Raw genomic sequence first — 21,448 nt, 5'->3', positions numbered from 1 at the left:
TAGTAGTAATAGCCTACTATAATGCCCTACATATGGGCCTCCCCACAAAATAAGTTCAGAAACTCTGTTTGTGCAGAATGCCACAGGTTGGCCATTATCTGACCAGAGCTGTATATTTTTATACCCCGCTTTTCACTACCCAAAGGAATCCCAAAGCAGGTTACAAGAACCTTTCCCTCCCTTTTCCCACAATAGACACCGGGCAAGGTAGGTTGGGCTGAGAGAGTTCTAAGAGAACTGCTTAGCGAGAATGTCTCCAAGAGAACTCTGGCTGGTTCAGGGTCACCCAGCTGGCTGCCTGTGGGGGAATGGGGGAATCCAACCTGGTTCTCCGGATTTGAATCCACTGCTCTTTGACGACTACACCACGCTGTCTCTCTATATGGAGCAAGCGTGTTATTCTCATTCTGCAGATGCTCCCCTGGCTGCTCATCAATTGCCGGACTTAGCTTGTGGCTTCCTACCGATGAGACCGCCTCTCCCCCTACCTGACCCGGAGAGCCCAAGCAAACTCCGTCCCGTCAGATGCTGGAAGCTAAGCAGAGTCAGTCCTGGCTAGCAGTTGGAAGGGCGGCCACAAGGGGGGGCAGGCAGTGGCAAACAACCTCTCAATATCTCTTGACAGTCTTAGGATCTCCTGGCTGTACTGCACACACGTGGCATACGATAGATGAATAAATAAATCCCTGCTCTCTCCTGGCTTTCCACAAATGACGCAACACTGAATTTCAAGAGGGCAATAGAGTTGCAGTGTACAAAAGGCTTCCCAAGTTCCTTGGACCGTTATTAGGGCCTGTGGTCTAGACCAGGGGTAGTCAACCTGTGGTCCTCCAGATGTCCATGGACTACAACTCCCATGAGCCCCTGGCAGGGGCTCATGGGAGTTGTAGTCCATGGACATCTGGAGGACCACAGGTTGACTACCCCTGACCACTAGCTATCATTTGCTGTCCGTTGGATCTATCATGTAATCATCTGCCATTTAATGGATCCAGTTAATACTTGTGCTTTCCTTCAGTTCTTTCTATAGCTTTCTGGTTGACTCTAGAGCCCTGTCCCTGTCCCACCCTGTTGAGTTGCATTGACACACTTTGTGTTATCCACCTTGAGTCCTAGTGCAGAAGGCAGACTATAATGATGTAAATACCGCCCCCCCCCCCCCATGAGTGTGCCATCTTGCCCGGCTCAGCCGAGGCCTTGCTGCTTGCAAAAGAGTTTATTGGTCAGTCTGTGCTTCGAAAGAGGGTGCGGGGGCTGCTCTTTGCTTGTGAGACGAGTTTCCTGGCCTCCCCGCAGGGTGCCGGCACGGACGAAGCCTGCCTGATCGAGATCCTGGCATCTCGCAGCAACGAGCACATTCGGGAAATCAGCCGGGCCTACAAGACAGGTTTGTTCCAGGCCGAACCGGGCCTGTCGTCCTTCTGGCTTCTGTCTTTTTGGTTTCTTTTGGGGGGCGTCGTTGGACAGAAAAGTGGGCGGGATTGGGTTATGGCCACTGGCAAGCGTGTTGGACTTCTTTGTATGTTTCGCCTCTGTCTACAGGGCGTTGGTGTGCTGGGCAAAGCTGTTAAAAATGAAACCCAAAAGCTAATTTTGAATGGCTTTCCATAAAGATTGTTTCGGAGGGGAGCTGGGTTGGCCGGCAGTGAAAAGAGCTAGATCTGAGTCCAGTGGCACCTTGGAGACCAAAAAGGTTTTCAGGGTAAATCAGCGCTCTTGAAGGGTCCTCTGAGTCAGTGGGGGCTCCTCCTTTCTCTCCAGGGAGCCCTGAGTCTCTAATGTTTGAACTGCAAAAAAGAGAAAATCCTGGTGGTCTCTGACCAATTATGCCCAGCAGCCTCTATGCCAGGCTGCTGCTGGTTTCTAGCGGCGGGGTAGTCTGTCCCACCACTTCCAGAATTACATGGGGAAAGGAATCCCCCAGCACACGCGGAATGTTGTGCAGCAGCAAGGGGGTGGCACAGGGCCACACCACACAATGGCAGGAGAGTGGCATGCCACTATCCCACCATCATGGGGGTGGGGAAATACCCCGCTTGGATGTGGGTTAGGCAGGGGGCCCATATAGATGTTAGAAGTGTGACCTGGAACTCAACTGAATGTTTTGTGGAAGAGCCCCATTTTGCAGGCCCTCCAGAATTTTGGGGATTCCGTGAGGGCCCGTGACTCTGCTGGCTGCTCATTCCACCAGGCCAGGGTTGAAAAATCTGCCTGAGACCCTGGAGAGCAGCTGCCCAGCTGAGTGGACAGTATTGAGAGTGAGGGGCCAAGGGTCTGAGTCAACCTAAGGCAGCCTCATGTGTCTTGATGCCTAATCAGACTGGCAGTGACCTCCAGGGTTTCAGGCAGAGGTCATTCACAGCACCTCCTGCCTGGTTCTTACTGGAGATTGAACCTGGGACCTTCCGCTCCCAAAGTGGGTGCTCTGCCACTGTGCCACGACCTCTCTGTGGTGCTCAGACTGAGAATTTGGAGGCAATGCTGTTGGCACCAAGAAACTGCTAGTCACTTCTGCAGAAGCCTAGCCCAAGCAAGGGAATATGCCCCAATGCTCTGTGTTTTCCTTTACTGCTTCGTCACCTTTTCTATTCCCTCTTTAGCATTTCTGCTCACTCAGTTAAGTTCTTCTCCCTCAGTTGTACCAGACAGAGTTTGTAAATGTGGATCTGGTCAGTTCTTAGGATGTATTTTATCGGCATGTGGAATTGGATCTGATTGGAGAGAAAGAGTATTTGTCCTCCCTCTTAATAGGTTTTGCAAATTTATCATCTCAAAAAATCCTCCAGTATTTCCTTGCAGATGAGGATTGGAAAACTCCCTTAGCAGTTGCTAAGTCCTTAGCTGCCCATAAGGGGGCTGAATCTTGATATGTTCAAGATGTTTGTGCCAAAAGAACACTAGGGCAGAGTCTGCACTTACTTTGTTTATTCCATTGTCAATCCTGTTGAATTCAGATCAATTTGAACTTGGGTCTTCCGCTTCCCTCCCTCCCCATTGAAACAGAAAAGTCTTCTGCACATGGTTAGGGGTAGTTCAAAAGTCAAGCCTCTTTCTTTCTTTTCTTGACGGTGGGGGGGGGGAGGAGCCAAGCAGGGAGCCTCTTTTCTTGGGGGGGGGGGAGGATTGAAAAAGGCAGAGGAGGGAGAAAAAATCCAAGACCGACAAAAGTTGAGAAAAATTAGGGGCTTCTCCTTTAAGGCAAGCTTGTCACATGACCAGCTTTGGCCAGTCAGGAGTTCTCCTACAGAGCAAAGCCCAGATTCAAAACAGCTTGGTTTTTCGATTTTTAACATATTGAGCATCAGTCCTTCTTGCTGCAGAAGGAAAATTTAAATTGCCCAAAATCAAAACGGAAATCGCATTCTGTGTAGACAGCAGGGACGGAATCGACCTGGGATTGGAATAAAAGCTCCGTGCAGTTTACATGTAGGATAAGAAGAAGGGTATTCTTTCCTAAAAGGCTCCATGCTTATCTGTGTGCCTTTCAGTAAAAAAAAATAAAATAAAACATATTCTCTCTCCTTGTGTCTTCTCATGCCAGTAAAGATCCTAATAAAACCATAAATACTTACCAAACAATGGTCATTTGCATGTTTCTTGCAGAATATAAGAAAACGCTGGAAGAAGCCATCAGAAGCGACACATCTGGACACTTCCAGAGACTCTTGATTTCACTTGCTCAGGTAAATGCAGGCATTTTGTGCTCTACCATTATAACTCTGGGTTTTCAAAATAAGGGTGTTTGCTGCACTGCTGAGTGCACACTTTGGCCACCTGGGAAAGAGGTCAGACTTGGCCTCCTGTGACCGGTTTCCCAGGGGGCCCACTCTGCGGTTGGGGGTGATACTGATTTTTTTTTTGTATTATTAAATGCTGCAATGGAGTCTTCACAGAGGAGTTTGCCTGGTCGTATCTGTTTGGCACTCTGAGGGATCGGCCACAGCACTAAGGGATCTGATGAAGTCCCAGGCCAGAGGTCCCCAGGAGGGTGCCCTAAGGCTCCACGGTGCACACCAGCACTTTTCGTGGTGCCCAGAAACTGTTCTAGAGCAGGGGTAGTCAACCTGTGCTCCTCCAGATGTCTATGGACTACAATTCCCATGAGCCCCTGCCAGCGAATGCCTCTCCATTATGAACGTGGTTGGTTCTGAAAGCTGCCGTTTGAGTGCGTTGATTTAAATCCTGCCGTTTTCCAATTTCTTTCAGGGAAACAGAGATGAAAGCACCAATGTGAACATGTCGCTTGTCCAAACCGATGCTCAGGTCAGTCCATTGCAGGCACAGCATTTCCCTGTTAATTTTAAAGGGCGTACAGCCAAATGGGTGCTTTTTTAGAAAACCCTATAAAGTTAGATCGAGTCCAGTAGGACCTTAGAGACCAGCAAGACTTTCCAAGTCTCCTTTCATCATCATCATTGTCGTTGTCATTATTGTTATTGTTATTAATTTGTTCAATTTTTAGCCCACCACTCCCAAAAAGGCTCGTAGGAGGTTACAAACATATAAAATCCCCCAATAAAATTACCCCTAAAAACGGTATAATCCACAATTACATATCCAAAAATCCAAGATATAACGCAGCGAAGGAAAAACGACTAAAAAAGGGGTGGCCAAAGTGTGGTCCTCCAGATGTCCATGGGATACAATTCCCATGAGCCCCTGTTGGGGGAAGAAGTTCCTGAGTGTTAGAGCGGTTCCTCAGTGGAACAGGCTTCCTTGGGAGGTGGTGGGTTCTCCATCTTTGGACATTTTTAAACAGAGGCTGGAGAGCCATCGACAGAGAGGCTGTTTCTGTGAAGGTTCAAGGGGGTGGCAGGTGACAGTAGATGAGCGATTGGGATGTGAGTGTCCTGCATAGTGCAGGGGGTTAGACTAGATGACCCATAGGGTCCCGTTCAACTCTATGATTCTATGAGTGTGGCTGCTGCTTCCCAGTGGCTGTCTCCCTTGGGATGCCATCACTGGCAAAATCACCTGGATTGCTGGCAAAACCCACATGACTGGGGAGAGGGAGAGGGAGACGCTCATGAAGGCATGGTCAACCAGTGATGTAGGTTGGGCTTAGAGTGTGCCTGGCCCAAGGTCCCCCAGCAAGCTTTCTGGATTTGAACCCAGGTTTCCCAGATACCAGTCCAGCATTCTATCCATTAAATTGGCTGCAGAGGAGAGGACACAGAGTAATGGGTTTAAACTACAACGATATAGGCTAGATATCAGGGGGAAAAAATTCACAGTCAGAGTTGTTCAGCAGTGGAATAGGCTGCCTAAGGAGGTGGTGAGCTCCCCCTCACTGGCAGTCTTCAAGCAAAGGTTGGATACACACTTTTCTTGGATGCTTTAGGATGCTTAGGGCTGATCCTGTGTTGAGCAGGGGGTTGGACTAGATGGCCTATATGGCCCCTTCCAACTCTATGATTCTATGATTCTAAATGACACTTGTGCAGGCAGTTTGTGAGTGAAAGGGACAAAAACTACCAAATGTGGGCTGAGGGTGGGGATTAATGGGTCATCTGGATTTTGGGAGCAGCCCTGTATGGTAACATTTCCCCACCCCTAATCGATCAAAGGGGGGAGGCTTCCCAATACACGGAGAATCACATGAATAAACAAAGGCCATTGATATGTCACCAGTAAAGGTAAAAATATTATTCTGGAAGCCATGGGTCCCAGAGCAAGCTGAACAAGGAGAGCCTGTGGTTCTTTTCTAGGCGCTGTATGCTGCCGGAGAGAATCGACTTGGGACGGACGAGTCCAGGTTCAATGCGATTCTGTGTGCCAGGAGCAGAGCTCACCTAAGAGCAGGTAAGGTGGCCCATGCCTGTGTCTGGTGGGGCAAGCAGTTAAAAATTCAGTTCTTTCTTTCTTTCTTTCTTTCTTTCTTTCTTTCTTTCTTTCTTTCTTTCTTTCTTTCTTTCTTTCTTTCTTTCTTTCTTTCTTTCTTTCTTTCTTTCTTTCTTTCTTTCTTGCCACTCCCGGCAAGTGCAAGCCTACAACACTTTAAAATGTTGTTTACTTGGATTTTAGTAAAGCTTTTGATAAGGTTCCTCACGATGTTCTTATGGATAAATTGAAGGACTGCAATCTGGATTTTCAGATAGTTATGTGGATAGGTTAGAGAACCACACTCAAAGAGTTGTTGTCAATGGTGTTTCATCAGACTGGTGGGAGGTGAGTAGTGGGGTACTCAGGGCTCGGTGCTTGGTCTGGTACTTTTTAACATATTTATTAATGATCTAGATGAAGGGGTGGAGGGACTACTCATTAAGTTTGCAGATGACACCAAATTGGGAAGACTGGCAAATACTCCAGAAGATAGAGACAGAGTTCAACGAGATCTGAACACAATGGAAAAATGGGCAAATGAGAACCAGATGCAGTTTAATAAAGATAAGTGTAAAGTTCTGCATCTGGGTCAGAAAAATGAAAAGCATGCCTACTGGATGGGGGATACGCTTCCAGGTAACACTGTGTGTGAACGAGACCTTGAGGTACTTGTGGATTGTAAGTTAAACATGAGCAGGCATGTTTTTTGGGCTGTATCAACAGGGGCATCACATCAAAATCACAAGATGTCATAGTCCCATTGTATACGGCACTGGTCAGACCACACTTGGAGTACTGTGTGCAGTTCTGGAGGCCTCACTTCAAGAAGGATGTAGATAAAATTGTAAGGGTACAGAGGAGAGCAACGAAGATGATCTGGGGCCAAGGGACCAAGCCCTATGAAGATAGGTTGAGGGACTTGGGAATGTTCAGCCTGGAGAAAAGGAGGTTGAGAGGGGACATGATAGCCCTCTTTAAGTATTTGAAAGGTTGTCTCTTGGAGGGGTGCAGGATGCTGTTTCCGTTGGCTGCAGAGGAAAGGAGTAGTTCAGCAGTGGAATAGGCTGCCTAAGGAGGTGGTGAGCTCCCCCTCACTGGCAGTCTTCAAGCAAAGGCTGGATACACACTTTTCTTGGATGCTTTAGGATGCTTAGGGCTGATCCTGCATTGAGCCGGGGGTTGGACTTGATGGCCTGTATGGCCCCTTCCAACTCTATGATTCTATGAAAATAGAAATTGCAATATAAAACAACCTTAAAATCACAAACCAATATCAATAATTTAAACCTGTGGTCCCCAACCTTTTTCAGGCTGGGGACCGGCGGCAGCAGGGAGGGCGATTGCCTGGTTGCGCATGTGCGTTTTCGGCTGCGCATTGAAAGGATTAAATGCTGCTTTGCGGGTGGGGGGAATCCTTAAAGTGGTTTAGAACAGTATGAGCTACTTTTCCCCCTCTTCAGGAGGCAGGCTGTAGCCCACCAGTCCATGGGCCCTGACCCCTACTTGAAACACCCTCACAAGGAGAACCTTTACATGGGCCTCATAGAATGCTAGAGGGGAAAGGGGCCACATGGGCCATCTAGTCGCACCCCCTGGTCAATGCAGGATCAGCCTCAAGCATCCAGGAGAAGGATCTGTCCAGCCGCAGCTTGAAGACTGCCAGTGAGGGGGAGCTCCCCACCTCCTGAGGCAGCCCATTCCACTGCTGAACTACTTTTGACTATGAACATTGTTTCCTGATATCTAGCTGGTATTGTTTTACATGTACTTTAAACCCATTACTGCAGATTTTATCCTCTGCTACCCACAGGAACCTTTCCCTGTCGTCCTCCAAGTGACAACCTTGCATATATTTAAAGACCGCAATCCTGTCCCCTCTCAGCCTCCTCTTAGAATCATAGAGGTGGAAAGGACCTCCAGGGTCGTCTAGTCCAACTTCCTGCACTATGCAGGAACTCACCTACCCACTGTGACCCCAAGTTCATGCCCAAATGTTCCCCCCCCACACACACACACACCCCAAAAATCTCCAGAATCCAGCCTGGCCTGGAGGAAATTCTTCTCCAGGCTGAACATCCCCAAGTCCCTCAGCCTTTCCTCACAGGGCTTGGCCCCCAGGCCATAGATCATCCTCGTCACTCTCCTCTGCACTTTCTCCATTTTGTCCACGTCCTTTTGGAGGTGAGGCCTCCAAACCTGCACTCCAGGTGGGGTCTGACCAATGCTGCAGACAGGGGCACCAGGACATCACAAGTCGTTTCGAAGTGACGCCTCTGTTGATACAGCCCAAGACTGCATTCGCCTTCTTTACCACAGCACCACACTGACTGCTCATATTGAGCTTACCGCCCACAAGTACCACAAACTCTCCTTGCCCTGGTGCCTGTCTCTAGTCATCTTCCAAGAGCAGGGGTTCCAACCTGTAAAATGAATGCATATTAGTACCTCCGTATGAAAAGTGATTACTCTTCCCCCCTCCCCCTTCTCCTTCATAGTCTTCAACGAATACCAGCGAATGTGCAACCGTGACATTGAGAAGAGCATAAGCAGAGAAATGTCTGGGGACCTTGAACAAGGGATGCTGGCAGTAGGTGGGTATGACTCTTCAAGAGTAAAGATGACTGTAACATTTAAAAAAAATCATGTTGGTATTAGTTCAAAAGGGCTGTCACTGCCCTTGAAGATGCACATCACCTGAAATGCACTTCGCCAAAACGATTTTGCTGCTTTCCAGTGAAAAGCTGCTTGTGGTGAGCACTGACTGGCTAGCAGTTGTGAAGTTACTAACCTAAGAAAAGTTTTATAACTGTGTGCGATTCTCTCTCCCCCCTCTTCCTCTTTGTGCGACGTGAAAGGTAAATAAGTACATAAATTACGTGTCTTTGGGAGGCCATGAGCACAAGAGGAGAGACAAGACTGACAGTCGATCCAGCATTTGGCTTGTGTGCTGAGTTCAGATCACAGGCAATGGCTATTCCCTTGGCCCCCACCCAGATCTTGCCTTAAGGAGAGGAATGCAAGTCTCTTCTCAGGAATGACACAATATGAAATGTCTTGACTGCACTGCTGGGTTTGGGAAATTGCTGCCTCTTTTCTGCAGAGTCTGGGAAGCCTGCAGCCCATATTTGGTGTGACTCTGTCAACCTGGTTATGGTCTTAACAAAACAACACAACTGTGGTGTCCAGGGAAGTGGCTGAAGCTTTCCTGAGTGTGTCATTTGGATTTAGCGAATAGAGGCGAGGAAATAAAGACAGGAGACATGGTGATACCATGCTTAGAAGCGATGGCTTCTACGCTGGAGAGCCAGGTTTGATTCCCTGCTCCTCCACATGCTAGGTGACCTTCGGCCAATCGCAGTCCTGATAGAGCTGTTCTCTCAAGAGCTCTCTCAGACCCACCAACCTCAGAGGGTGTCTGTTGTGGAGGGAGGAAGGGAAGGTGATTGGAAGCCGCTTTGAGACTCCTTCAGGTAGTGAAAAGCAGGGTATAAAAACCTACTTCTGCCTGCGTGATCCTTCCTGTCCTTTGTAGAGATATATATTTTCTGTTGCATGTGCTGTGAACATCGAGAGGCAAGTTTGCCATGGTAAAGATCTTTTCTGGCAGTGCAGGTCAAATAATTTCCTGGACGAAGGAGCTATCTCAAGCACTCGGGTATCAAGTTAAGAGCCCAAAATTTGCAATGTAAAATGTATCAGCATCTGCAAACTGACCTTCACTTGATACTTTTTTCTTTAAAAGGGAAAATGAAAATAATTTACTGAGGTGTGTGCTGCCTATTGTCACTTGAGCAGCTGACCTGTCAAGTAGGGAAGTCCTCAGTTCAAGTCCTGCTTTAGATATGCTCAGAAGCTAAATGTTGGTTGCCATCACGAAAAGAAGACCTTTAGCCTCTTTGCTAACTGTAACTCCGTGTGCTTCTCTTTGGCCTCGTTAAAGCTTTCAGGACTGCATGAATGGTAATCTTATGTTGTTCTCTTGCAGCATGAGTGCTTGTTGCTCATTATGGTGTGTGGTCTTGCAGTGAAACATGTCCCATGTCCATCAATTGTACTACCTTGAGCACTGCTGTCGGAAACAATGACCGTCTGCTCATTTGGTGGCCATAAACATTTGTGTCATTTGCTCCCACTTCCATAGAAAGGAGACCTGGGTTGATATTGGTTTGGATTGCATGCATGTTCGTGTGTTGCATAAAAGATAGATGTCTGTCTTGATTATGGAGGGTGTCTTCTGGTTTCATTTGCTGGCAGATCTCAACTCACAGGCAAGTTAACGCAAAACAGATTTAGGCAAAAATGTGATATACATTTTAGTGGCCTCTTCAGTATTAACGAAGTTGTTTTAAAAATAAATTGAGTTTGTTTAAGCTTTGAGTTAGTCTGAAGACGGAAAACAGCTTTTCCAGTTGTGTGTGTGGGGGGGGGGCTCTGTGTTTTGCTTAAAGAACTGAAGTTAGCATGAAAAAATCTTTGGTGTCAGTCACAAGAATAGTCAGTCCTTTATTCCATAATTATCTCTGATTTAAAGAAGTTTACGGAACATTAAAACCTTCAAAACCTGCATGACAAGTTGAAGAAATCGAAATGAGTATGCCCATGATGGGTATGGATTATTTTTGCTGTTTAAGAAATTACACACACACCTTTCTGTAAAAGTGAACTCAAGGCAGTTTATGAGATTAAACATGATATTCTCCCCCCCTCCACCTCAGAGTGATCAGGCTGTGACCAAAAGAGCCCTATCACTAAAGGAAGGAAAGGAAGGGAAAGTTGCAGGTGCAACTTTATAAAAGCAGCTGAGATTAATAAAACCTTGTGGATCAAAACAACTAAAGTTTAAAACATGAAAGCTCAAAATGTAAACAGCGCAGAATAAAACAAGATACAGACATGAATCATAGTTTACACCAGTACAAAACCAGTTAAGGAACTCTAGATGACCTCCAGTGTTCCCTCTAGGTCATTAATTTAGGAAGCCCAGCTCAGCAGCCATCTGGAGCACTGTCCAAGACCCATTTTAGGAAGACAGCAGTTCTATACTGTTCCACTCACTTGGGGAAAAGATTAGCAGAAACATTAGTTCCTCCTATCTGTTTAAGATTGAGGACCATTTTGCAAAGTTCATAGGCAGGTGATCAAAGGGGCCAGTGGTTATATTTCTGGGGGGGAGGGAATACCATAAGTTGGGGACCGCTGGCGTAAAAACTGAAGTCCGTATCCACCATCTGCTCTGTTAAAAACTGTTGTCTGTCTTCAGCCTCTGTTATGTGTCATATGGTTGTGACAGCGCTAGATTTTTGCACTGAAACCTTCAAATTCTTCCAGAGGTAGGCACACAGTTTGCGTCCGTATGGTGATTCATTTGCACTGCTTGAAGATAGAGTACTGAAACAGGGATCAAATTCACTGACAAGACAATAAAATCAGAGTCCAGTAGCACCTTTAAGACCAACAATGATTTATTCATTTACTCACGCCCTGAATAAATCTTTGTTGGTCTTAAAGGTGCCACTGGACTCTGATTTTATTGTGCTGCTTCAGACCAACACGGCTACTCATTTGCATCTCTTGCCAAGACAGACCTTTGCTCCCGAAAAAGGCCAGGGATTCTGATGAGGAGCTGGACTTCTGGTTTTCCTGTAGTCTTTTCCACCCTGCCGGTAGAAGAATGCTAGGGACATTGTTGTGTTTTCTTTCTTCAAACAATGCTCACTAGTTCATTATCTGTAGCACAAACCTGAATTTTCTGCATCATATATTATATATTATATATAATCAGTCATAATATAACCAGATGCGAAGCTTTGACAGGTCTCCTAAATCTTCTCAATTTCCCTTGCAGTCAAGTGCCTGAAGAATATGCCGGCTTTCTTTGCAGAGAGGTTGCATAAGGCCATGAAAGTAAGTAACGCTTGGAATTGCATTTGCTGGCAGGGGCTCCTGGGAATTGTAGTCCATGGACATCTGGAGAGCTGCAGTTTGCCCCCCCCCCCTGGTGTAGGGCCACACTGCCCACAGACACCATTCCTGGCACTCAAAAAAGGTTTTTAAAAGGAAGGGGGGGCAGGTAGGGTTTTGGCCCAGGAAAGCTTCTGACTGGCCATTGGAGATTTGATCAGCTTTGCAGACTTTTTAAAAACGTTGCTTTGGCAGCAGCTGCCACCATAATATAACATCTTGCCTGTGTGCCTGAAGGTAAACTCTGGCAGCCATTTTGTATCTGGCTCCGCCTCCTGCAGCAGCCATTTTGTGTCAACGCCCACCATAATGTATCAGAATTCTAAGGTACCCATAGGTTCAAAAAGGTGGGGGACCCTGGCATAGGGGTACTTCTGGACACTCATCTTGGTTTCCTGGGTGTGCTGCAGAACTAGCCTGAAAGAGGACTGCAAGAGATCTGGGGGCCCAACTGCAGTATTACGATCAATGGTGTTTGTTTTAAGTTTGCAAAGGCACCCTTCGAAGAGGATGACCCAGGGTGGAGAAGCAGCATGGGGTGGTAGTGAATGACCCGTCACTTTCCCTGCCCACAGTCCCCCCTCTCCAGCTCTTCTCCACTAAGTTTCCAAGAGTATTTTTAGTTCCCTGAAAGGGTGGGTGGTGGCTTGGAGGGGTGGTGGCTGAGTGTACCTTAGCCTGCCTCTTCCCCATTCCCAGTCGCTCCCTCTCAAAGCTGTTTTTAATGCTAACAAAGGGCAGGGAGGGGGATCTGCTGAGCTCACGCTACACATATTTGCATGTGTTTTGCAGCTTAGTTTGTATCCCTGATCTGCATAGCCCAAGCAAGACCAGTCTCGTGAGATCTTGGGAGCGAAGCAGAGGTGGTGCTGGCTAGTACTTGGATGGGGGACCTGCAAGGAACACCAGGGTCGTGCCGCAGAGGCAGACAGCGGCAAGTCACCCCTGAATGCCTCTTTCCTGGCTTGGCTTGCCAACATGTTCTCTAGGGGAACTGTCATATGGGGAATGGCTGTAACTTCAGCATCTTCCCAGGAACGAAATGGAAATTGACAACCCTAAGATTAGACCAGGGGTAGTCAAACTGCGGCCCTCCAGATGTCCATGGACTACAATTCCCATGAGCCCCTGCCAGCGAATGCTGGCAGGGGCTCATGGGAATTGTAGTCCATGGACATCTGGAGGGCCGCAGTTTGACTACCCCTGGGTTAGACCATGATCTGTTCACAAAAGGCCCAGGGGTTAGCCTTTGAGCACATGAAGCTCCCTTATAAAGTTCTGCATGGCTGTGTGAAGAAGCCTGTCTTCTCCCATATGTTTCTGCCCGGAGTCAGGGCGCACAAGGAGAGGTCCCCCTGACTGTCCCACCAACTAGAGCTGCTCCTTTGGTAGGCACAGGAGACAGGGCCTTTTCGGTGGCAGCTCCACGATTCTCTAACAACCTCCCCAGGGAGGTATGCCTGACCCCCCCCCTCATTTTCAGTCTTTTGTGGGGATGGTTTTACTTAGTACTGCATTTGATTAAACTTACTAGCAATCCTGAACTGTGATTTTACATTTAGTTTTTATATTTCGTGTGTGTTTTTGTTTCCCTGTGTTATAAGTCACCTTGAGCTCCCCAAGGAAGAAAGGCAGCTAATTGTTTAAAATGACTAGATAAATAATCTATAAAGGGCAGAGCTGTCAACTCTGACCAGCTTCAGCATTTTGGGGCCTCAAATTAATGTCACCTGCTGTTTGGTGCCCTATAAATGGAGGTGCCGGGGACTCGAATCCAGGACCTTCGGCATGCCAAGCAAGGGCTCTACCTAGGCCACGTACCCTCGTCAAAATGGAAGGAACTTCACACACCCGGCGGCCATCTGCTAACCACTCCCCCACCTGGAATGAAACCATCATTTTGCATTTTGGGTACAGATTTGAACCTTTGTGTGTCCTTCGCAGGGGGCCGGGACCAAAGACAGAACTCTCATTCGGATCATGGTGTCGCGCAGTGAGGTTGACCTTCTGGACATTCGGCAGGAATACAAGCGGGTGTATGGCAAATCTTTGTACACGGACATTTCGGTAAGGGTTTCTTTCCACCCATTTGTCCTTTTTGCATGCCAGTGCCGAGGCAGAGATTAACCAGGAATGTTCTTTTATTGATTTACTTCATTGATGTCACATCTTTCTTCCAAGGGGAAGGGGTGTTTTATATGGAATGCTTTTACTTGCTAGGAACCCCCTTGAACAAGGGTGAGATGAAATGGCCTTACATGGAGTCAGAGGGTCAGTCTATCAGCACTGGCCTTGTCTACTCAGATGAGCAGCAACTGCTCAGGGTCTCAAGAAGATGTCTTCCACGTCACCAGATCACTGTTGGGGATTGAACCTGGAGCCTTCTGCACACCAAGCAGAGACTCTTCCATGGAGACCAAGCCCCTTGAGCAAGGGTTCCCCAGAAAGCACCCTGGCAACCAGCTGACACCACTCAGGGACTTCCTGAGAAACTGGAATTCTCCAGCTGTCCATGGACTACAATTCCCATGAGCTACAATTCCCATGAGACTTCAGCTCATGGGAATTGTAGTCCACGGACAGCTGGAGAACCACACCTATCTAGACTGCCCTGCTGAGATACTATCTTTCTAGCTCGGAACTAGCTAATAATGATAAAACCGTGGAAAACTCCTTACAGCAAACTACGTTGCACCCATGTGAACTGCCACATTGAGAAGTGGTTAAGAGAAATATGCCGGAGAAATAGATTGAACTAAATGAATCAACACAGAAAAGAATCTGAAGAAGTGAGCCGTGACTCAAAGAAGCTCCTCCCCTGCCACAAATGTTGTTGCGTTTTTAAGATGCCCCTGGCCTCTTGCTCTTTTCTGGTGCGACAAACATAGGTTTGATATTAAAGGGATGTTTGTGGAAATAAAGACAGAACAAATTCTAGGGGAATGGCATGCAGACAGTAACTGCACAACTGGGAGATAATTCTCAGGAGTACTGCGATCGTGTCTGTGAAGCCCCTTGAGATGTGAGCAGGGCTGTAGAAGGGGCATAGCCATCCATCAGTGGACATTGTAGAAGCTGATAATCTTATGCACGAGCTGGATAGAGCTGACAAGGAAAACTCCCCCTCCCAAAATAGTAGAACTCCAGGTCATCCACTGAAACCAGTGACCTTACAAAAGGAAACACCTCTTTACATGCTGAGTGTTTGAAATGGGGAATTTGGAGCCAGATGATGTAGTGCTGGCTTGTTTTATAAAAGCTACAGGGGAGGCCGCCCCCCCCCCCCCACCTGCAGCGCGTCGCTGGCTGCATCAGGAGCAAACAGCCACTTGGGGCACCAAAGCGCCCAACCCTACTTGACAGGCGTGTTGCTCAGACCCCGCAGGCAGGCTTACTGGTGGGCTTCCCCTCCCCAATGCGTGGTTGGCACGACCCATGGCAGGGAGGGGGTTGGGCCATTGCATCCGCCCCTGCGCTGGTTTAGGCCTCTGCCCGTTTGTATTCAACAAATGCTGTGGCCTCATTTATTCCAAAGTTATGCCATGTTTGTGATTCTTCATGCGCCGGAATCTTCCCTTCCCTTCCCTTCCCTAGCAACCATTTTTCTGTTTTGGTTCCTGTTGCCAGGGTGACACTTCGGGAGACTACCGGAAAATCCTCCTCAAGCTGTGCGGTGGGAACGATTAAGCGGGACTTCCTGGATCTTTGCTTTTCACTTGTCCAGAAATATCAGCGGCTGGAAACTCTCAGCTTTCCAGAGGATTCTTTATACACAGCGCCACGTTTGAGAAAAGTACCCAAATATATTTTGTTCCGTAAACACATGCAAAAATTCCTGCTCTAGTAGAGGCTGCGCTGGATAGTCAGGTCGTAAATAGGTTTTCCAGACTTTTTTTTTGTCTGCATGAAAGACAGTCTTCTTGTGCTGCATGAAAACTTCTTCCCTTTGTGTGTGTGAGCAAAAAGATGAATTAATGTTCAGAAACGTGTAAAAGATGATCTGTCCGTGTGGTGGGTGACGGAAGCGTTGCATTTATGTACTGTGTGTAACCTGAATTCAGAATGCTGGTTCTGAAGGGTCTTTCGGGGGGCTGCGGGGGGGTGGGGGGCGCGTCCCAACCACCAGTGGAAACTTGGCCAGAATCTCTGTCTCTTGTTCTGCTTTCTGTTGTGGACAAAGCAATACGGGAATGGAACTGGTGTGATTTAGGGTTGGCCGCTTCAGCCGCTGAAGCCCCCAACTGTGTTCTCTGAGCAGTTGATGCCGTAACCCTGCAATCTGCCTCCAAATTAAATCAGGGTAGGGGTAAACAACAGGGAACTGCAACTAATTCAATTGTTTCTTCTTAAAGAAGGACAAGGGACTTTTTCTCTGTCTCTTCCCAAGCAGTGAACCAACAGGGCTCCCGTTGGCTTTCAGTGAGGATATTAACCCCCCAAACTTTAGAACGGTGCAATCTTTGGTTGTGTGAAGGCAACGTGCAGAAGAGCATGTAAACAGCCAGTGCAGGATTTCGTGAGCATTTCAGGAAAGGGGAGAGCAGGATCCACACTGTCACAGAAAGTCCTCGGAGGAGTGTCTAGAGCAGTGGCTCTCAACCCTGGAGGTCACAACCCGCATGGGGGGTCAATCACCCTTTCAGAGGGGTCACCAAGGCCGTTTCCGAGGCCATCACCTGGCGGCGGCCAGAGCAACCCAAAAGGGAAGGTTGAGAACCACTGGTTTACATGCTTCTGCAGCGACAGTGGCCACAGTGACCCAAAGGGGGTCTTGGGTTCTGCGCATGCTGGTGATCATGGAAGGCCTAGGTGGCCAGCACTGCGGAGGGGAGGGGCGCTGGTGCCCCTCCGGCACCAGCGCCCCTCCCCTCCATGCCTCAGCGTTGGCTGCCTCGGCCTTCCATGATCACCAGCGCGTGCACAACCCTGCAACCCACTTTGGGTCACCAGGGGTCGCAGTGGCAGGAAAGTTGAGAACCACTGTTCTAGAGCCTTTTTGAAGTCCTAGGAGAAAGTTCCCCAGGGATTTGACTTTCCCTGTTAAATAACAATGCCTCTTATCTGCCCTGACTTCAGGAGATCGGGCTGCCCAGATCTCAGAAGCTAGGCAGGGCCTGCCCCATTTGGTACTTGGGAGGAAAACCAAGGAAGTCGGTGCGGAGGCAGGGGAAGGCAAAGTCGCACTATGCATCCCAGGAGGGGCTGCCTAAGGTGGCTGTCTCCGGATGGCAAAACCCAGGAGCCCAGCCCTCTGTCAGTCGCAGAAGATCCGGAGCTGAGCCTTGTTTCACCTGTCAGGGTGGCGTACATTTTAGCAAGCCAGAGGTTACTCTGTGGTCAGAGGCATGAATTGGCCAATACCTGGAGGGTAGACACTCAGGGACGCCCCAAAGGCCTAGTGCAAAGCTCCCCCGTTGGAATCCATATGAGACTTAAGCCCAAACAGAACAGCCTCTTCCTTTAAAAGATGTTTTTCCTCTTCCTTTGCCAGACTACCCACATTCAAAGGGGCTCATGGCTGCTTCTCCTGACTGTTTTTCCCCTCCATTTTCTTTTTCAAGCTGAGAACTTATGTGGCCCATTTCAAAACAGCCAGTGTGTTTCCCAGTTAAGTTCAAGGGTGCTGGTTAGGATAGGACCTCTAAAGCCCCACGGGACTCGGGGCCCACATCTTTGAAGGCTGCTCAGCCGTCATCCGTCCGAGGGCCGTCCGGCACCCCTCTGCTGGCTTTCCCTCTGCTTAGGACGGCCCCTCTGGCATCGTTCCGCCAGGGCCTTTTCCTTTGTGGCTCCAGCCCACCCCTGCCCCCGAGATGCTCCAGGGGCTCTGCAAGGTCCCCTTGTGTGCCAGGCATCTTTTAAGAAGCAGAGAAAAGGGAAATTGGGATTTTTTTTTGGGGGGGGGGTGTTATTTTGATTTGAACTGGGAATATTTTAAAACTATTTTATGCTGACTGGAACCACAATGAAAGGCGGGGTTGTTTAACATATAAATGAGCTGTCCTGAAACGTCATGCTCTGATCACTCTCTCTCCATTCTCTCTGTGCCATTTCCCAAACCTGCCTTTGGGGAGAACCCAGTCTGAGTGCATTAGTAGACTGCATCCTAGAAAGGGCATGTGGAGACACGGATCAAGGCCATTTACACTCCACCAGCCTCTGGTGGCTGCCACTTTCTACACTGTGCATCTTGGAGGGCTGTTGGGGGGGGGGGGGAGAGAAGGGAATTGCTATAGCACAATTATAGTTCTATGATGCCATAAACAATCCATAACCCAAAGCGCTCCAGCAGCACAGCAGTGGTGGTTGATGTCAGGAAGTGTGCAGGAGGCCCTCCCTTGGATGTCCTGTGCTTTTAGCAGCAATGAATGCAAAGTGGAGAATCCGTCCTGTTGTGGCTGCAGCGGCCGCCTTCTGCCTTCGTCTTGCTGCGTCATCCCTCCCCTCCCCCCCCACACACACACCTCACCTGCTCACAAAGTCCAGCTCAGAAACTTCATGCCAGAATTCTGCAGTGTCCCCGTGCTTCTGCCTGTGTTGCCATTTGTCCTGGGGGGTTTCCTCCTGGTGGGATCCTGCCAAGAGGAACTTGAGGAGCTTGCACATTAGTCATGAGAATGCTGCCAATCGTATGCCAAAGCTTTCTGTTTTGGAGTTGTTTTTTTAAACTGTGCCTTAAAATCAGATCTATATATCTTTTACAGAGAGATTTGTATAAATAAAGCCATCTATCTCATCTTTCTTCAGCGTCTTTCCTGTTTGTGTGCCCAGCCACAAGCTAGGTATTAATCACTCCCTTGAAGAGCTTCAGATTGAAACTTCAGATCCCTGTAAGGAAGGGGCCGTGTCCAGCCCAGCTGATGGCTGAATCGCTGCTTCTCTGCATTGGGGGGTTTTGTAAACAAATGAGGCGTTCTCGTTTACAGGAAAGCCCAACAGTCATAAGTATGTGTGCAAACAGATGTCTCCTCCCACTTGGCCTGATGGTCGTTTTCACGGCTCTGCTTTCTATAGCTCACCTTTGGCAGCCACTTAAGACACAGAAACTGGGCCTGCATAAGACTGAATTTCAGAAGGGGCCGTGGCTGGCTGCCCTCCCTGCCTGTCTCCCCCCCCACACACACACACACACAGGAAGCTGCTGCATACTGAACCAGGCCTTCAGTGAAAAAGAACTACACCGTTGATTTCCGAATGTTACAGATAAGAGAAAAACGAAATCAGCACAAATGATAAGTCTCACAGCCACTCCTGTTTGGTGTATAAATCATAAAATTTCTGGTCAATCAGAACGGGCTCCTAGGTATATTTTTCCCCGTTTTCAAATACTTCTTCAACGATTGCCACTGTAGAGTCTGTAACCCATTTAACAGTAAATTAAGACATGTCTTGGCTTAAAGCTCTCTATTTTGAAGCACGTAGGAGTAAAATTGCCTCAACAAGAGTGGCTGTGAGACTTATCATTTTGGCCTGCTGATTTCGTTTTATTGAACCAGGCCATCAGCTCACCAAAGTCAGAATTGTCTACTCAGACGGGCAGGGGCCTTGCAGTCAGAGCCATCCTGTCTAGTCTCCAGTAAGACCAACAGAATGCTACCCAGGACACTGGTTCTGTGCTGCAACCCTGTTGAACGGGCACTTGCCACAAAGGGGCACTGGGTTCTGCTGCTGGGTACTGCTAGGGTGGCATGGGGTTCTGCTGGGCCCTAATACGTTGCACTGGTTTGCTGCCCCTGCAGAAACACCCCCTTCCCCCTACATCAGAGATTCACTGATGTGAATTTGGTTCTGTTGGAAGATATTGTACTGGCCTTGATAATGGGCTAGCCTTGCAGATTCTGCCTGACTTGTACTGCTGTTTAGCTATTCAAAGCCCCAAAGAAAACAGAACAATGGAGCCCCAAAGCTCCATTAGCCCCAAAGAAAACAGAACAATGGAGGCACCTTCTTTAGGTGCCCATAGAATTGGACCTCCTTGTTCAATCTTTTTGAAACTTGGAGCTTCTTTTGAGATGAGGATCCAGGAGCTGTTGCCGTTTGGTGCCACTAGCTCAACTCTCACCTGCACCAGACCACTGAGTAGAATGGCTAGATTTTCCATTAGATGTCATACGGTATAATGAAACTGAACTGATCTGGGAATCCCAAAGGTTGCCAAATCCAAATTCTTATATTGATACTGATTCAGCACATTCTGAATCGATCTGGACTGAATTGATCTGAATCCAGGGGGATTTTTTTTGCACACCCGTATTGATTCCATATTACCTAAAAACCTGCAATTTAAATATGCAGGGAGATACACAAGACATAGGGAGCCTCTTGTGACGCAGAGTGGTAGAGCAGCAGAAATGCAGTCTGAAAGCTCTGCCCATGAGGCTGGGAGTTCAATCCCAGCAGCCAGCTCAAGGTTGACTCAGCCTTCCATCCTTCCGAGGTCGGTAAAATGAGGACCCAGCTTGCTGCTTGGGGGTAAAATGGTAATGACTGGGGAAGGCACTGGCAAACCACCCTGTATTGAGTCTGCCAAGAAAATGTTAGAGGACGTCACCCCAAGGGTCAGACATGACCCGGTGCTTGCACAGGGGATACCTTTACCTTTACACAAGACATAACACAATGTAATATCAAGTTACCCAGTAGAGGGAGCAAGCCACATGCCGAACAGCCCCCCCCCCCCCTGGCAATAGGGACACACAAGAAAAACCTGCTGCTAGCAATGCATCTGACGGCAGATTCTCTTGTTGGACTGAGCTCATACAGACTAGAGCTGCATCCTGATGCACTTTCAGAGAAGTCTTTTGGTGCAGATAGAGCAGAGCTCTTCAAACAGTCTTGTCATGCAAATGGATATCCATCATCCCCAGTCTCTCTCCTGGATTCTGCATAAATCCTGGCCTGTGGCTTCAACTGGGCCATTTTCTCCATGATTTAAGGCAGCGGTAGTCAAACTGCGGCCCTCCAGATGTCCATGGACTACAATTCCCATGAGCCCCTGCCAGCATTCGCTGGCAGGGGCTCATGGGAATTGTAGTCCATGGACATCTGGAGGGCCGCAGTTTGACTACCCCTGATTTAAGGTGCTGACAACTCTCTCTAACTAACCAGCAGGCCGAGCCAAGAGGGAAAGTGATTAGTGATCTAACACTAGTCGCCAATGAACTTCTGGAAGGAAGGCAAACAAATTGGTTCCCTTGAGGGTCGTGGGTGCACCGTCCAGTAGGGGAAGGTACGCTGAAAAACAGGTTCGTTCAATAGACCTTTCTCTCATGATGATGTAGAAAACATAATGAGAAACTACTCCAAAGGAAGTGCTGGGGAAGAGAGCATTGGAGTATCTTCATGACGTAAACCAGGCGGAACTTGCCTAATCTTAGTTCTTCAGACTTTCACATTTTTCACATCACCTACTGCCCGTTCCTTTTAGGTGGAGATGCCAGGGGTTGAACCTGGGACCTCCTGTGAGCCAAGCAGAGGCTCTACCGCTGGCCTGCAGCCCTGCCTCCATTTTATCCTCCCCCAGCCAGATCTTCCCAGTGGCATAAGCAGTTTTCCGCTCCTACATTCCACCCTCACAACAACCACTAGTTTAGGCTGAGAACGTGATTGGGACAAAGAGTGAGCTTTCCGGTTCTGTAGGGGTTTGAGCCAGAGAATCCGAAGT

General features: G+C 48.3%; 1 protein-coding gene across 4 annotated transcripts in view; it reads left to right on the top strand.

Annotated features, from left to right (window-relative positions):
- The window catches only part of ANXA11 (annexin A11), a 282,321-nt gene extending 263,796 nt beyond the window's left edge, over positions 1 to 18,525 (top strand). For all 4 annotated transcript variants that reach the window (XM_077350889.1, XM_077350885.1, XM_077350887.1 and 1 more), the window contains 8 exons: positions 1,297 to 1,387; positions 3,604 to 3,683; positions 4,207 to 4,263; positions 5,709 to 5,802; positions 8,319 to 8,414; positions 11,669 to 11,727; positions 13,729 to 13,851; positions 15,412 to 18,525. In XM_077350889.1, the coding sequence (XP_077207004.1) occupies positions 1,297 to 1,387; positions 3,604 to 3,683; positions 4,207 to 4,263; positions 5,709 to 5,802; positions 8,319 to 8,414; positions 11,669 to 11,727; positions 13,729 to 13,851; positions 15,412 to 15,471 (660 nt within the window). In that variant the 3' untranslated portion in view covers positions 15,472 to 18,525. The remainder of the gene's footprint in view (positions 1 to 1,296; positions 1,388 to 3,603; positions 3,684 to 4,206; positions 4,264 to 5,708; positions 5,803 to 8,318; positions 8,415 to 11,668; positions 11,728 to 13,728; positions 13,852 to 15,411) is intronic.
- The last annotated feature ends 2,923 nt before the right edge of the window (positions 18,526 to 21,448 follow it).

This window comes from Paroedura picta, chromosome 8 (genome assembly GCF_049243985.1).
Source record: "Paroedura picta isolate Pp20150507F chromosome 8, Ppicta_v3.0, whole genome shotgun sequence".
Lineage (NCBI taxonomy): Eukaryota > Metazoa > Chordata > Lepidosauria > Squamata > Gekkonidae > Paroedura > Paroedura picta.
This window is presented reverse-complemented; position numbering and strand designations above follow the sequence as displayed.